This window comes from Stegostoma tigrinum, chromosome 9 (genome assembly GCF_030684315.1).
Source record: "Stegostoma tigrinum isolate sSteTig4 chromosome 9, sSteTig4.hap1, whole genome shotgun sequence".
In the NCBI taxonomy this organism is placed as follows: domain Eukaryota; kingdom Metazoa; phylum Chordata; class Chondrichthyes; order Orectolobiformes; family Stegostomatidae; genus Stegostoma; species Stegostoma tigrinum.
In genome coordinates, this window is record NC_081362.1 from 78,076,973 (window position 1) to 78,093,078 (window position 16,106).

At 44.5% G+C, this 16,106-nt stretch overlaps 1 protein-coding gene across 1 annotated transcript in view; it reads right to left on the reverse strand.

The window, feature by feature from the left end:
• ryr2a (ryanodine receptor 2a (cardiac)) overlaps positions 1-16,106 on the reverse strand; it is a 684,685-nt gene that overhangs the window by 63,502 nt on the left and 605,077 nt on the right. Inside the window, exons 83-84 of the mRNA XM_048535805.2 lie at positions 7,433-7,513; positions 6,411-6,499 (exon numbers count right to left, since the gene is read on the reverse strand). Of these exons, the coding sequence (XP_048391762.2) occupies positions 6,411-6,499; positions 7,433-7,513 (170 nt within the window). The remainder of the gene's footprint in view (positions 1-6,410; positions 6,500-7,432; positions 7,514-16,106) is intronic.

Below are 16,106 nucleotides of genomic sequence, written 5' to 3' on the forward strand. Positions count from 1 at the left end.
ACATACTTTATACTTATCTTCCAGAATGTTTCAGATTTCTCAGCAGTCTTTCCATTTGCTACATGAACTCAAAAACCTATATTGCTTTCAGTGGACTTTCAAACCCCACACCACCAGAGTAAAATGTTGTCTGAGAGGAATTCCAATTTTCATCTCCTACTTAGAGTGAGGATCCCCACCTCAGCAGAGCAGGTGGTCAGAATGCAGAGGAAAATCGTATTTCTACTAAAAACAAGCTTAAGATTGGCCAGTTGCGCATTGAAACATTTCTTTAATGTTGTAACTTATTACTCAACACTGGATTAGTTTAAAAAAAATCACAAAGTAGGCAAGTATTTTCAACTAGAATAACAAGGTGTAGAGCTGGATGAACACAGCAGGCCAAGCAGAATCAGAGGAGCAGGAAAGCTGACACTTCGGGCCTAGACACTTCATCAGAAATGGGGGAGGGGAAGAGGGTTCTGAAATAAATAGGGACAGATGGGGAGGCGGATTGATGAGGGATAGAGGAGAAGATAGGTGGAGAGGAGACAGATAAGTTAAAGAGGCGGGGATGGAGCCAGTAAAGGTGAGAGTAGGTGAGGAGGTAGGGTGGGGATAGGTGAGTCCAGGGAGGATGGACAAGTCAAGGGGACGGGAAAAGCTTAGTGGGTAGGAGACGGGGGTGGAGCTTGAGATGGGAGGAGGGGATGGGTGGGAGGAAAGACAGGTTAGGGAGGCGGGCACAAGCTGGGCTGATTTTGGGATATAGTAGGGGAGGGGGAGATTTTGAAGCTTGTGAAGTCCACATTGATGCCATTGGGCTGCAGGGTTCCCAAGCGAAATATGAGTTGCTGTTCCTGCAACCTTCGGGTGGCATCGTCGTGGCACTGCAGGAGGACCAGGATGAACATGATGTCTGAGGAATGGGAAGGGAAGTTGAAATGGTTCGTGACTGGGAGGTGCAGTTGTTTCATGCGAACGAAGCATAGATGTTCCGCAAAGTGGTCCCCAAGCCTCCGCTTGGTTTCCCCAATGTCGAGGAGGCCACAACGGGAACAGCGGATACAGTACACCACTTTGGCAGATGTGCAGGTGAACATCTGCTTGATGTGGAAAGTCTTCTTGGGGCCTGGGATGGGAGTGAGGAAGGAGGTGTAGGGGCAGGTGTAGCACTTCTTGCTGTTGCAGGGAAATGTGCCGGGTGTGGTGGGGCTGGAGGGGAGTGTGGAGCAGACAAGGGAGTCAAGGAGAGCGCGGTCCCTCCAGAAAGGGTGGTGAGGGAAAAATGTCTTTGGTGGTGGGTCAGATTGCAGATAGCGGAAGTGTCGGAGGATGATGCGTTGGATCCGGAGGTTGGTGGTGTGGTACTTGAGGACAAGGTGGATTCTGTCTTGGTTGTTATTGCGGGGAGGCGTTGTGAGCGATGAGTTGCGGGAAATGCAGGAGACACGGTCGAGGGCATTCTCGACCACTGAGCGGGGAAGTTGTGGTCCTTGAAAAACGAGGATATCTGAGATGTTCGGGAGTGGAATGCCTCATCCTGGGAGCAGATGTAGCAGAGGCAAAGGAATTGGGAAGAGGGGATGGCATTTTTTGAGGAAGGTGATTGGGAGGAGGTGTATTTCTATGTAGCTGTGCGAGTCGGTGGGCTCGAAATATATATCGGTTTCCAGGTGGTTGCTTGGGATGGAAACAGAGAGGTCCAGGAAGGAGAAAGAGGTATCAGAGATGGTCCAGGTGAACTTAAGGTTGGAGTGGAAGGTGTTGGTGAGGTGGATGAACTGTTTGAGATCCTCGTGGGAGCACAAGGCGGCTCCGATACAGTCATCGATGTAACAGAGGAAGAGGTGGGGTTCTTCCTCCTCCACGACATTGATGACTGTATCGGTGCTGCCTCGTGCTCACATGAGGAGCTCAAACAGTTCATCCACCTCACCAACACCTTCCACTCCAACCTTAAGTTCGCCTGGACCACCTCTAATACCTCTCTCTCCTTCCTGGACCTCTCTGTCTCCATCTCTGGCAACCACCTGGAAACCAATATCCATTTTGAGTCCACCGACTCCCACAGCTACCTAGAATACACCCCTTCCCAGCCACCTTCCTGCAAACATGCCATCACCTATTCCCAATTCCGTTGCATGTGCCACATCTGCTCACAGGATGAGGCATTCCACTCCCGTACATCTCAGATGTCCTCATTTTTCAAGGACCACAACATCCCCCGCTCAGTGGTCAAGAACACCCTTGACCGTGTCTCCCACATTTCCCGCAACGCACCCCTCCCAGCAAAACAACCAAAACAGAATCCACCTCGTCCTCATTTCCCATCCCACCAACCTCCGGATCCAATGCATCAACCTCCAACACTTCCGCCATCTGTAATCTGACCCCACCATGAAAGACATTTTTCCCACCCCACCCTTATCTGTTTTCCGGAGGAACCACTCTCTCCGTGACTCCCTTATCCACTCCACACTCTCCTCCAGCCTCACTACACCCAGCACATTTCCCTGCAACCGCAGGAACTGCTACACCTGCCCCTACACCTCCTCCCTCGCCCCCCATCCAAGGCCACAAGAAGACTTTCCACATCAAACAGATGTTCACCTGCACATCTGCCAATGTGGTATACTGCATTTGCTGTACCCATTGCAGCCTCCTCTACATTGGGGAAACCAAGCAGAGGCTTGGGGACCACTGTGCGGAACACGTCCGCTCAGTTCGCACGAAACAACTTCACCTCCCAGTCGCGAACCATTTCAACTCCCCTTCCCATTCCTCAGACGACATGTCCATCCTGGGCCTCCTGCAGTGCCACAACGATGCCATCCGAAGGTTGCAGGAACAGCACCTCATATTTCGCTTTGGAACCCTGCAGCCCAATGGCATCAATGTGGACTTCACAAGCTTCAAAAATCTCCCCCTGTCACTGCATCCCAAAACTAGCCGAGCTTGTCCCTACCTCCCTAACCGGTCCTTCCTCCCAGAGATAATAGGAACTGCAGATGCTGGGGAATTCATGATAACAAGGGGTGGAGCTGGATGAACACAGCAAGCCAAGCAGCATCTAAGGAGCAGGAAAGCTGACATTTCGTGCCTAGACTCTTCATCAGATGAAGGGTCTAGGCCTGAAACATCAGCTTTCCTGTCCTTCCTCCCACCTGTCTCCTCCCACCTCAAGCCCCACCCCATCTCCTCCATACTAGACTTGTCCTGCTCCGCCCCCTTGACGCATCTGTCCTCCCTAACGCCCCACCTACTCTCACCTTTACTGGCTCCATCCCGGCCTCTTTAACTTGTCGGTCTCCTCTCCACCTATCTTCTCATTTATCCATCTTCTATCCACCTCACCCTCTCTCCTGATTTATTTCAGAACCGCCTGCCCCTCTCCCATTTTTGAAGAAGGGTCTAGGCTCAAAATGGCAGCTTTCCTGCTCCTCTGATGCTGCTTGGCCAGCTGTGTTCATCCAGCTCTACACCTCGTTTTCTTATATTCTCCAGCATCTGCAGTTCCTATTATCTCTGAAAGTATTTTCAACTGGCAGCAGCAATAATTAAGTTCATTATTCAATTTACAATTTGTCCTTTTGGATACATCTTTGCTCAGCCAAGTGAAAACCTTGAATGCTTGAGCATTCATTCTGCAAAGCTGAGATTGTTCCTAGATTGTCAATAAAAGGTGCTACATTGAAATGTACTGTAACATCACTTGTGCTATACTTTCTCAGCTCTGCATTTTCAAGATTAGACGTGGTATCTGATACAGTATCAGACTGTTGGTCACCTTGACTTCAACATTAACATAGTGCCCATATGGATTGCTTTTCTAACAGTCTGCAGTTTTCTGCAGTCTCCTTGTCATTTACGCATTTATCTTACCTTCCCCACTGATCAAAATGCTCTAAATGGACATCAATAATGTCTTTTCCATTACAAGCCAGTCCTAAGCCATTCGGGAGAAATGCTTTGATTACTCCTTAAGAAGAAATGTTGCAAATGTAGCAGATGCACAGCAACATGAGCATACCTGTTCATTGATACGGCTTATTTAGTAGCATGGGCAAAAGACAGCACCCACTCTGATCAAGGTCATGTACCCTGTGCTCAATGAACACAAGTGCCACCTCTCACGTGCACCAGAAAGCTATGAAGTTCTATGTTTAGTGCAGCCAGTATTTCAGGAGCAATTCAAAGTGGTGGGATAACTGTTGCGGTTGTTTTGCATTATAAATATCTACAATTTCCAAATAATATTAAAGGCTAAAATTGTATTGTATTTAACATAAAATATGTTGAGAAAGGCTCTCTTAAAATACATCGAACATAAAAGATAGACAGGAAAGGGTACAATCTCAAAGGAACTACATAAGCAGGAAAATAAAAGAATGGCAAAGATACTTAAGGTATACAAAACCAAAATACTCCAGTTTCTGTAAATAAAAACAGGAAATGTTGGAAATACTGGTAACAAGCATGGAGAGAAAAATAGAGTTAATATTTCATATGCCTGTCTGATGAGAGGGTCACAGGAGTTTTCATGTCAGATCACAGATCTGAAACATCAGCTCTGCTTAATAAGTCTGTAGAACAACCAATTAATATAAGTAATGAAGAAGATGCAGTTTAAGAACTGGCCAAGGTATGGATGGTTGGACAGCCTACGCTGGAATACATGGTAAAGTGTCCCGTACAGATTATGTGACAATGCATGGTAATCCCTCATAACTGTTGGGAAGGCTAAAATACTGACTTGCCTCAGCTACAACGTCTGTATCCTACTTCATTTTACGAGGTACTTTTTTGGTAATGTCAGTTCCTCTTTCCAGATTGGCAAGGGCTTTTAAAGTCCATCAGAGCCAGGAACATAATGAATGTTCTACAAGAATGCTGGAGCCCCATTCCCCATTCTACATCTACCCTTTGGAGATTGTCCCTGTCGATTCCCAGCTGCAACATAAGACCTGAACATATGACCATAAGATATAGGAACAGGATTAGGCCATTCGACACATTAAGTAGGTTCCACCATTCAATCACAGCTGAAACATTTTTCAACCTTATTCTCCTGCCTTCTCTCCATAACCCTTGATGCCCTTACTAATCAAGAACATATCTATCTCTGCATTAAAGATATTCATTTAGCTGTTGTGCACACGCAGCCCGAGGTCAGTGATGCCAGCTTTGAGTGGGAGACAATCTTAGTCTATTACTTTTATTCCTTCATAGGATGTGAGCTTTGCTGGTGATGGCAGCATTTGTTGTCTGCTTAAACACTCCCCACTTACCCACGGTTAAAATCACTGCCTATATTTACGGCAGCAGCTTCAGCAGACTTCCGATGGTTTGGAGATTAGTTCTCTAATGAGATTCCAATTAATCTAGGGGATAAAATAAGTCAATTTATGCCTGACTTGGCCAACAGAAAGCAGATGGATAGGTGGTTAAATTCAGCCGGGCAACTCACGTACAGAGAGAGCAGCCAATTAATACCACTTTAACCTATACATGAAGTGTACCATCACACCGCGACTACATTTTAAATTGTGCCTTGAGAAGGAATATCATTTTGACTTCTGCTTCCACTTCAGCTGTTTTGACTTCACAGGCTAACAACCATATCCAGCAACATATTGTTTAAATTCATCATGAACGCAATATTGTGACAATGACTAAATGTTCTCTATTTTTCACAATGTGGGTTGATTAATAATTATCGGCCAGGACACACTTGCCCGGTCTTCAAAATTATACTAAAAGATATTTTTACATCCAACTGAAAAAGCACGTTGGGCATGAGTTTGACAACTGGACAGCTCATCTGATACTATTGTGCTCCCTCAGTACTGCACAAGATAGTCAGCCTTAGTTTTGCCTTCAGTGTGGGACTTGAACCCAGGAACTTGAGGTCCAGTAGCAGGAGTTCTAGCAGCTGAACCACATCTGCCAACTGAAGGTAAAATTGAAGCACCTCAGGCTGGATAAGCACATTCAATGCAAGTTTCTTTTTCCCTTGTTCATCCACTAGTGCTGTTTTGGAGTCTTACAAGAAACATTCAGTCACTTCTTGTCCTGGCTATCCATTCCCTGCAGAAGTCTCCCAAAACGCCTGGCTGCAGTTTTCCTTCAACATCTCAGCCTCCTGTCACTCCAACATCCGCCAGGTCTGTCAGTCAGATGTTCATTTCATACAGTTCTGGCAAAAAAAAACAGCCAGCAGCACGTGGGTAGATCTCAGGAGGTTCAAATCCCCAGGCCTCACACCAGTGAGGTCCAGCACATTTGTCACCCATCTCCTGTCGACCAGAATCTGACAGCTGGGTAAAATTGGGACAAGGACGCATAATACTCACATATTACTGAACTTGCACAATCTCTCTGCACAAAACCTGCTTTAACAAGAATGAATTATCTCCAACAGACAGTACCTGAACTCTCAAGAGGTAGTCCACAGTTGAAATGATGATATTGACTGTTGTGTTGTTGCCCGTCTGGGTTCGTAGATAATTCTGGAAATCTTTAGACAAATAAATCAACATTTTAAATATGAATTGGGATCCAAAGCAATCATTATCTAATATATCTACAGCACATGTGCAGGTTAAGTATAACAACCTGGTACTATTCAAATCACAACCCAAAGATAACAAGAGCAATTAATAATGATAGTCCAATCTGGAGTATCCGAGAATTGGCCTGTTATCTTTACATTTTTCTTGTTAGTTTTTTTAAGCCAGTCTTGATAATTTTGTTTATGGACACTCTTGTCTTTATTAAAAGAGAAGGTCTCATTTTTATGACATCTGGTGAATTTTGCCACTTTTTCTTCACTTAAGTCTTATTATTTTAAATAGGGGCAAGTTTCGTTATTATTTTCTGTAAGGGATGTCTTGCATTTTTGTATATGGAAAGTCTTTCTCTGTTACCGCAGTAACAAGACTTTTTTTTAACCACTTTTGTTGTGTCTGGGTCATGTCACTGTTTAGTACAAACCGGGATCTTACAACTTGTGAACATAGATAGGATTATTATTTTGTACAAGGGAGCTTATATTTTTCTGTGCTTGTCTTTTCACAAATCTGTGCATACCTGCCTTATATTTTACCATTGGGAGTCTGGCATTTTTATGCTTTCTGTTGCAGTAATTTGTATAAAGGGTTGTTTGGAGTTTGTGTATTTGAAATTCCTGTATGCACATCTTGTAATCTTACATGGTCTTTGAAATACATTTTTGGTTTCCCACCCCAAAGATTATACATTCCTGTTCTCAATCCTTTCAAGAATTCTTTCAGTCTCAAAGTCAGTTTTCAACACAATTATTGTATCAATAGTCTACCAGTTAAAAATCAAAACTGAATAAAATGTGAATACAACAGGCATCAGTTTTCCAACCGTAGTGTAATGCACTGTCCAATGACCAATGAACACACATGCAGCCTTTGTTACACACCTGAGTTGTGACCTTCACAGAGCAGCTGGAGAAATCGAAAGAGATCACACGTAAACTCATCATCCTGCATCACCTTCTCACCTACAAGATGTCAGTGATAGTGAGAGTGCAGTGTGTCAGTATCAGGAGCCTGGCAATGTGCATCCTAAATCTAAAACATCTGCACATTTTTAATTAAATTACAAATATATTTATATATACCACCTAGTTTCCCAATATTTGCTAATCATAACTACTGTTCTATCAGAAGCCCACACGGTGCACTTCACAGATAGAGAACAAATGAAAACAGCCACACATAAAACATGACGATAAAAATGAAATCTGAAAACATTCAAATCAAAACACATGAAAACTATTTTAGAAGTTGGCATGGCTATTGCCAATATTTATTGATTCCCCTAAAATTATATATTTTATAATTATATATGAATACATAATCAAAATGCTCCTGTATGTACATGTGTATGGATTTAAAATGCAAAAGATTTCATGATTCATAATAATTTCAAACTTTTCTTAAAAGCATTAAATTGGTCAAAAAAAACAGCTGGCCTTTTATGATGCTTCATCAGTGACATATCCGGGATGTTGGGGCTACAGTGTTAATTAGGCTGTTTGCTTATTTATTTACAAATTTGTAACTACATGAGCTTTAAGAATGATGATTCTGGAGAGCTGAAATGTAGCTGCTTCTTACTAATTTAGTTGTAAATCTAAAGCCAAGTGGGCAAGGAAAGTCTTGTGGGCCACGAGTTATGATGACTGTAAAATGGTAAGTGCCAAATCTTTAGTGTAAATTACAGCTCTTGCTCTTTTCTTCCACAGCTCATGTTTAATTCAGTGTTTTATGTAGTTCTTTTGAGTTTGAACAGGTACAGAAAAGCAAATTTACAGGAGCTTAGGTAAACTTTCAAATGTGCTTGAGATGTCGAAAATAATATTTCAGATTCTAACAGACAAAGCATGTTTACCTTAACTTTTTTCTGAACATTTAAATGCAAATTGGATACATTTGGGACAGATCCAAGTGAAAGATAGTAGTGTTGCAAAGTTGGGTAGTGTGCTTGTGGATTGGGAGGCAGGAAGTTAGAACCTGGTGTTTGTAAAATGCTAGAGGAGAAAGCATTGCATGGTTCCTTTAAGAAATGATGTGCTTTTTCTATGCATAGATAGAAAGTCTTTCTCTGTTACCGCAGTAACAGAGAATGTGAATACAACAGGCATCAGGAGCAAAATAACTGTGAACATTGTGGATTGTGGGTGCACAGACAGCCCTCATATTTTTATCAGTTAGCAGGCCAAGCGGCAGTTTTGTTCTGTTACCAAGACAAGTTTTGAATTTTGCCAATTTTAATCAGGCACTTTGAGGCTAAAAAACAATTAAATTTAAATCTGACAGTTTTGGAAAGATAGGACCAATCCTGTTGTAAGAAATTGATATGTCATCAAAGATATTAGAGCAGAGGGCAGATGGAAAGTCAGGATAGCAAGCCATGAACTCTTAAGAGAGAATCACTAGTTCTTACAGTCTTCCCTAACTTTTAGAGAAAGTACTATTTAAATCAAAGGTACCTATGGCAAAACTAGTTAATATTTCTGACAGAAGAATTTGACGGAGAAGGCATTCCTGACAGAACAAATGACACAGAAGGGACATAATATTCTGGAAGAAACATATCCTGGCTGTAATTATGAGAGACTGAATTTAAAAAAATATATATTTTGTCTTTATTGGAACAGCATACCACTAGAATCTTTTATTCGGGAATAGTAAGTAATTAGAAGGAGTTTATTTGGTTTGTTAATAATTTAGTCAGTTTGTTTATGTTACACTTAGTTAGATAAATAAAGTTACTTCTTGATTGTAAAGTGAATATCAGGGCTTTATTCTATTTAACCACTAGAGGTTGAGGAAAAGCAGGTTACACCACTTTTCACAGATTAAAATAAAGTGTGAAGCTGGATGAACACAGCAGGCCAAGCAACATCTCAGGAGCACAAAAGCTGACGTTTCGGGCCGAGACTCTTCATCAGAGAGGGGGATGGGGTGAGGATTCTGATATAATAGGGAGAGAGGGGGAGGTGGACCAAAGATGGAGAGAAAAGAAGATAGGTGGAGAGGAGAGTATAGGTGGGGAGGTGGGGAGGGGATATGTCAGTCCAGGGAAGACGAACAGGTCAAGGAGGTGGGATGAGGTTAGTAGGTAGGAGATGGAGGTGCGGCTTGGGGTGTGAGGAAGGGATGGGTGAGAGGAAGAACAGGTAAGGGAGGCAGAGACAGGCTGGACTGGTTTTGGGATGCAGTGGGTGGAGGGGAAGAGCTGGGCTGGTTGTGTGGTGCAGTGGGGGGAGGGGACGAACTGGGCTGGTTTTGGGATGCGGTGGGGGAAGGGGAGATTTTGAAGCTGGTGAAGTCCACATTGATACCATTGGGCTGCACGGTTCCCAAGCGGAATATGAGTTGCTGTTCCTGCAACCTTCGGGTGGCATCATTGTGGCACTGCAGGAGGCCCATGATGGACATGTCATCTAAAGAATGGGAGGGGGAGTGGAAATGGTTTGCGACTGGGAGGTGCAGTTGTTTTTTGCGAACCGAGCGGAGGTGTTCTGCAAAGCGGTCCCCAAGCCTCCGCTTGGTTTCCCCAATGTAGAGGAAGCCACACTGGGTACAGTGGATGCAGTATACCACATTGGCAGATGTGCAGGTGAACCTCTGCTTAATATGGAAAGTCATCTTGGGGCCTAGGATAGGGGTGAGGGAGGAGGTGTTGGGGTAAGTGTAGCACTTCCTGCGGTTGCAGGGGAAGGTGCCGGGTGTGGTGGGGTTGGAGGGGAGTGTGGAGCGAACAAGGGAGTCACGGAAAGAGTGGTCTCTCTGGAAAGCGGACAAGGGTGAGGATGGAAAAATGTGTTGGGTGGAGGGGTCGGATTGTAGATAGCAGAAGTGTCGGAGGATGATGGAGTGGTGTGTGAGAACGAGGGGGATCCTTTTTGGGCGGTTGTGGCGGGGGCGGGGTGTGGCGGATGTGTTGCGGGAAATGCGGGAGACGCGGTCAAGGGTGTTCTCGACCAATGTGGGGGGCAAGTTGCGGTCCTTGAAGAACTTGGACATCTGGGATGTGCGGGAGAGGAATGCCTCAACGTGGGAGCAGATGTGCGGAGGCGGAGGAATTGGGAACAGGGGATGGAATTTTTGCAGGAGGGTGGGTGGGAGGAGGTGTATTCTAGGTAGCTGTGGGAGTCGGTGGGCTTGAAATGGACATCAGTTACAAGCTGGTTGACTGAGATGGAGACTGAGAGGTCCAGGAAGGTGAGGGATGAGCTGGAGATGGCCCAGGTGAACTGAAGGTTGGGGTGGAAGGTGTTGGTGAAGTGGATGAACTGTTCGAGCTCCTCTGGGGAGCAAGAGGCGGCGCTGATACAGTCATCAATTTAACGGAGGAAGAGGTGGGGTTTGGGGCCTGTGTAGGTGCGGAAGAGGGACTGTTCCACGTAACCTACAAAGAGGCAGGCATAGCTGGGGCCCATGCGGGTGCCAATGGCCACCCCCTTTGTCTGTAGGAAGTGGGAGGAATCGAAAGAGAAGTTGTTGAGGGTGAGGACGAGTTTGGCTAGGCGGATGAAGGTGTCGGTGGAGGGGGACTGGTCGGGCCTGCGGGACAGGAAGAAGCGGAGGGCCTCGAGGCCATCTGCATGTGGAATACAGGTGTATAGGGACTGGACGTCCATGGTGAAAATGAGGTGTTAGGGGCCAGGGAATTGGAAGTCCTGGAGGAGGTGGAGGGCGTGGGTGGTGTCACAGACGTAGGTAGGCAGTTCCTGGACCAAAGGGGAGAAAATAGAGTCCAGATAGGTGGAGATGAGTTCGGTGGGGCAGGAACAGGCTGAGACAATGGGTCGACCAGGGCAGGCAGCTTTGTGGACTTTGGGAAGGAGATAGAAATGGGCCGTGCGGGGTTGGGGAAATATGAGGTTGGAGGCTGTGGGTGGGAGGTCCCCTGAGGTGATGAGGTCATGAATGGTGTTGGAGATGATGGTTTGGTGCTCGGGTGTGGGGTCATGATCGAGGGGGCGGTAGGAAGTGGTGTTGGAGAGTTGGCAATTGGCCTCGGCGACGTAGAGGTCAGTGCGCCATACTACCACTGCGCCACACTTGTCTGCGGGTTTGATGGTGAGGTTGGGGACCACGCCACCAACCTCCGGATACAACGCATCCTCCTCCGACACTTCCGCCATCTACAATCCAACCCCACCACCCAAGACATTTTTCCATCCCCACTCTTGTCTGCTTTCCAGAGAGACCACTATTTCCGTGACTCCCTTGTTCGCTCCACACTGCCCTCCAACCCCACCACACCCAGCACCTTCCCCTGCAACCACACGAAATGCTACACTTGCCCCAACACCTCCTCCCTCACCCCTATCCCAGGCCCCAAGATGACTTTCCATATTAAGCAGAGGTTCACCTGCACATCTGCCAATGTGGTATACTGCATCCATTGTACCCAGTGTGGCTTCCTCTACATTGGGGAAACCAAGCGGAGGCTTGGGGACCGCTTTGCAGAACACCTCCGCTCGGTTCGCAATAAACAACTGCACCTCCCAGTCGCAAACCATTTCCACTCCCCCTCCCATTCTTTAGATGACATGTCCATCATGGGCCTCCTGCACTGCCACAATGATGCCACCCGAAGGTTGCTGGAACAGCAACTCATATTCCGCTTGGGAACCGTGCAGCCTAATGGTATCAATGTGGACTTCACCAGCTTCAAAATCTCCCCTTCCCCCACCGCATCCCAAAACCAGCCCAGTTCGTCCCCTCCCCCCACTGCACCACACAACCAGCCCAGCTCTTCCCCTCCACCCACTGCATCCCAAAACCAGTCCAGCCTGTCTCTGCCTCCCTTACCTGTTCTTCCTCTCACCCATCCCTTCCTCCCACCCCAAGCCGCACCTCCATCTCCTACCTACTAACCTCATCCCACCTCCTTGACCTGTCCGTCTTCCCTGGACTGACCTATCCTCTCCCCACCTCCCCACCTATCTTCTTTTCTCTCCATCTTTGGTCTGCCTCCCCCTCTCACCCTATTTATTCCAGAACCCTCTCCCCATCCCCCTCTCTGATGAAGGGTCTAGGCCCGAAACGTCAGCTTTTGTGCTCCTGAGATGCTGCTTGGCCTGCTGTGTTCATCCAGCTCCACACTTTGTTATCTTGGATTCTCCAGCATCTGCAGTTCCCATTATCACCTACACCACTTTTCACACCCTTTTTAACTGATTATACAGTGAGGCATTCCTCTCTGTGTGTTTTGGTCTGAGTTCTCAGAGGGGGATCAAACTCCACTATAGCAAACCGGGGGTTCGTCCGGTATCTGAACTGATTTGGATGGATTTGAATATATTTCGGGTATGAAAGGTCCCAGCAGATTTAAAAAGAGTTGTGGACTCAAGTCCTAGATCCTTATGTAAAACTTAAGTGAGAAGTGAAAAATCTGTTTAATTTTAGTTGCTTGTTGTTGGTTAAAAATCAAAACTGAGGAAATGGCTTCTAACATTGTTGAATTGTTAACTGGGGTTGAAGACACTCACAGATTTTCCAAGAAAGTTTAGAAAAACAGAAAAATGAGATACTTTTAGAATTAGTAGATAGGCTTGTATTGGATTTAACTAGGGACAGGAAGAAAGCTGAAATTATAACAGAGCTAGATAATCATTCAGGCATTTCAGAGAAATAGTCACGTGTGGTGGAGTTAGAAAAATTAAACTGCAGATCAGCCAATTGAAGTCAAAAGGTAAAGAAAGAGACAAAGAAGATTCCTAGCTGAAGAGAAAGAAATTGAAACAGCTTGAATTACAGTTAAAAGCTGACCAGAAAGAAAAGGCAGGAATCACTCTGGTAGAGAAAAAAGGAAAAGAGAGATTTTGAACGTTGAGAGTTGCCAATTACATCGGAAAGTCAATTTAAATAGATGGAGATGAAGATAGTCGATAGGCTAAGTTAGGAGGAGGGTGATGATGAGCAAACCCATCGTAGCCAAAGGCCTGGTAGGGATATTTACAAACATGTCTAACCATTACCAAAATTCAATGAAAAAGGTGTAAAAGCCTTTTTCATTTCCTTTGAGAAATTGGCTAAACAGATGAACTGGCCAGAAACTACGGGAGTAAATGTTAATTCAGATCAAATTGGCAGGCAGGGCTAGTGAGGTGTTGCAGTGCGGTCAAGGGAGGAGTCAAGAGAATATGAAGAAGTAAAACATTATATTTTGAGTGTCTAGGAATTGGTACCAGAAGTATATAGACAATGATTCAGAAATGCAAGAAAGGAACTAACTGAGACTTATATCGAGTTTGAAAGAATTAAACAAAAGCAACTTCGATAAATGGATGAGAGCAATAAATAAGGATCTTATAGAAGTTATTCTGCTGGAGGAGTTTAAAAACTTACTTCCGGAAATGATCAAAACTCATGTTGAGGAACAGAAAGTTAGAATAGCGAAAAGAGCTGCAGAGATGGCAGATGAATACGCATTACTGCATATATCAAAATCTGGTTTCCGATAGCAATTTCATTCTGTGAGGGAGAGAGATCGGAAAACAGGTAGACCTTTCAATGAAAAATGCAGGGAACAGTTTACCACATGTAAAAAAAAACCCAAGTGGGTGTAAAAGAGGTGAAAGACCTCAGATGTTTTCACTGTAAAGTGGGACACACAAAGTCACAGCACTGGTGGATTAGGAGAGGGTCTGGGAAAAAGGGTGTGGTAAAAGGGGCTAAACCAGTGGGATTAGTTGAGCTAGTGAAGGAAATCCCCAGAGAAGTCGAGAAGCTGCAGGAGAGTGCCCAGTCTAGTCACAGGCTGGATAGTAAGATAGCAACTGATCTTTTCAAAGGCCTCACCGGTATGGGTAAGGCTTACTCAGGTAAAATAGGGGGAGTAGGATAAGAAATTAAAATACTGAGAGGTACGGGAGCTGGTCAGTCTCTAATAGTAAGAGATGAAAATATATGCACTTCTTCTCAAATATTGTCCTATCTGTGGAATACATGGAGAGAGGATCAGTGTTCCCCCATGTAAAATAAGGCTTGAAAGTCCAAACAAGACTGGGGAAGTGATAATGGGAGTAATAGAAAAATTGGCTGTTCCATGAATAGTGTTTGTTCATGGAAATGGTTTAGCTGAATCATAGGTGGAGGAGCCAAACGAGAACCAGGGAACTGACAGGTTAAATGGAAAATACCTTGGAATTTTTCCAGATTGTGTGGTGACATGATCCCACAGCCATAAGTTAAAACAAGAAGGGAAAACAAAGGAAAAAGATGAAGGGGTTGAGTCCAGTTAGCTGATAATCTGTTTGATAAAATGATAAAGGAAAACCTAAGCTGGTCCAGCACCAGGCAGAGATGTTTAGTTCTGAAAGACTAATGGAATTACAACAGGAAGAACAGACAATAAAGGATTTCAATCATAAAGCCTACTCTGAAAAAGAATCAGAATGTATTCCAGAATATTATTGTTAACTTAAAGTGGAAATGGAGACTTTGGCATGTTAGCACAGATAAGAAATGGGCGGAAGTGCACCAGGTTGTGTTGCTGGTAGAACACAGACAGGACATATTGCGAATTACCTGTAGGAGGTCATCTAGGAGTGAGGAAGACCCAAGCTAAGATAAAGAAGTATTTCTATCGGTCTGGATTACATAAGATGTGGTTGAGTTTGCCGTACTTGTCATACGTGTCAGACGGTAGGAAAGACAGGCTGTAATAACACCAATGCCTTTGATACCAATTCCCACATTTGATGAACCTTTCACACAGGTACTGATTGATTGTGTAGGTACCCGCCCTAAAACCATAGTGGGAACCGGTATTTGCTAACCATAATGGCTGTGTCCACCAGGTTTACAGAGGCAATTCCATTATGGAATGTTGAGACAAGCATAGAAAGGTGGCATCAAACCCTAAAGACCATGCTATGGACTTATTGCCAGGATTATCCAAATGATTGGGATTAAGGTATCACATTTATATTATCTGCTATTAAAAATGCTCCAAATGACATATTTTACTCCATTTGAATTGATATTCAGACATGAAGTAAGAGGGCCTTTAAAATGAATTAAGGAACAGTCAGTAGGTCTGAAATCAGAGATCTCACAGTTGGATTATGTATTTGAGGTGAGGGAAAGATTAAACAGAGTAGGTTAATTAGCTAGACAACAATTGAAGGTGTCACAGCACATAATGAAGCAAGAAGCGGATAAGAAATCTAAAATTTGTAGATTTGCCCTTGGGGATGAAATATTGGTGCTGTTTCCAATGGTAGGAGATCCCTTCAAAGCAAGGTTTCACAGTCCCTATCAGATTGAGAAGAAGTTGAGTCAGGTGAACTGTCTGGTAAAGAAGCCAGATAGGAAAAAATATTATCAAGTATGTTACGTGAACATGCTGAAACCTTACTATTACAGGAAAAAGAAACCAGGGAAACAGGTAGTAGTTTCTGCCACTCAGAGTGAGGAATCAAATCTAGGTGATTCGGATTTTGACTTGCCTCAGAATAAACTGAATAATAGGTAAGTCTCAGGAACAGAGAATTAAATTGAAAGACTTGTTACAGTGCCAGGAGGACATATGTAGAAATAGAATGTGGAGGACTATTGCCATAGTAT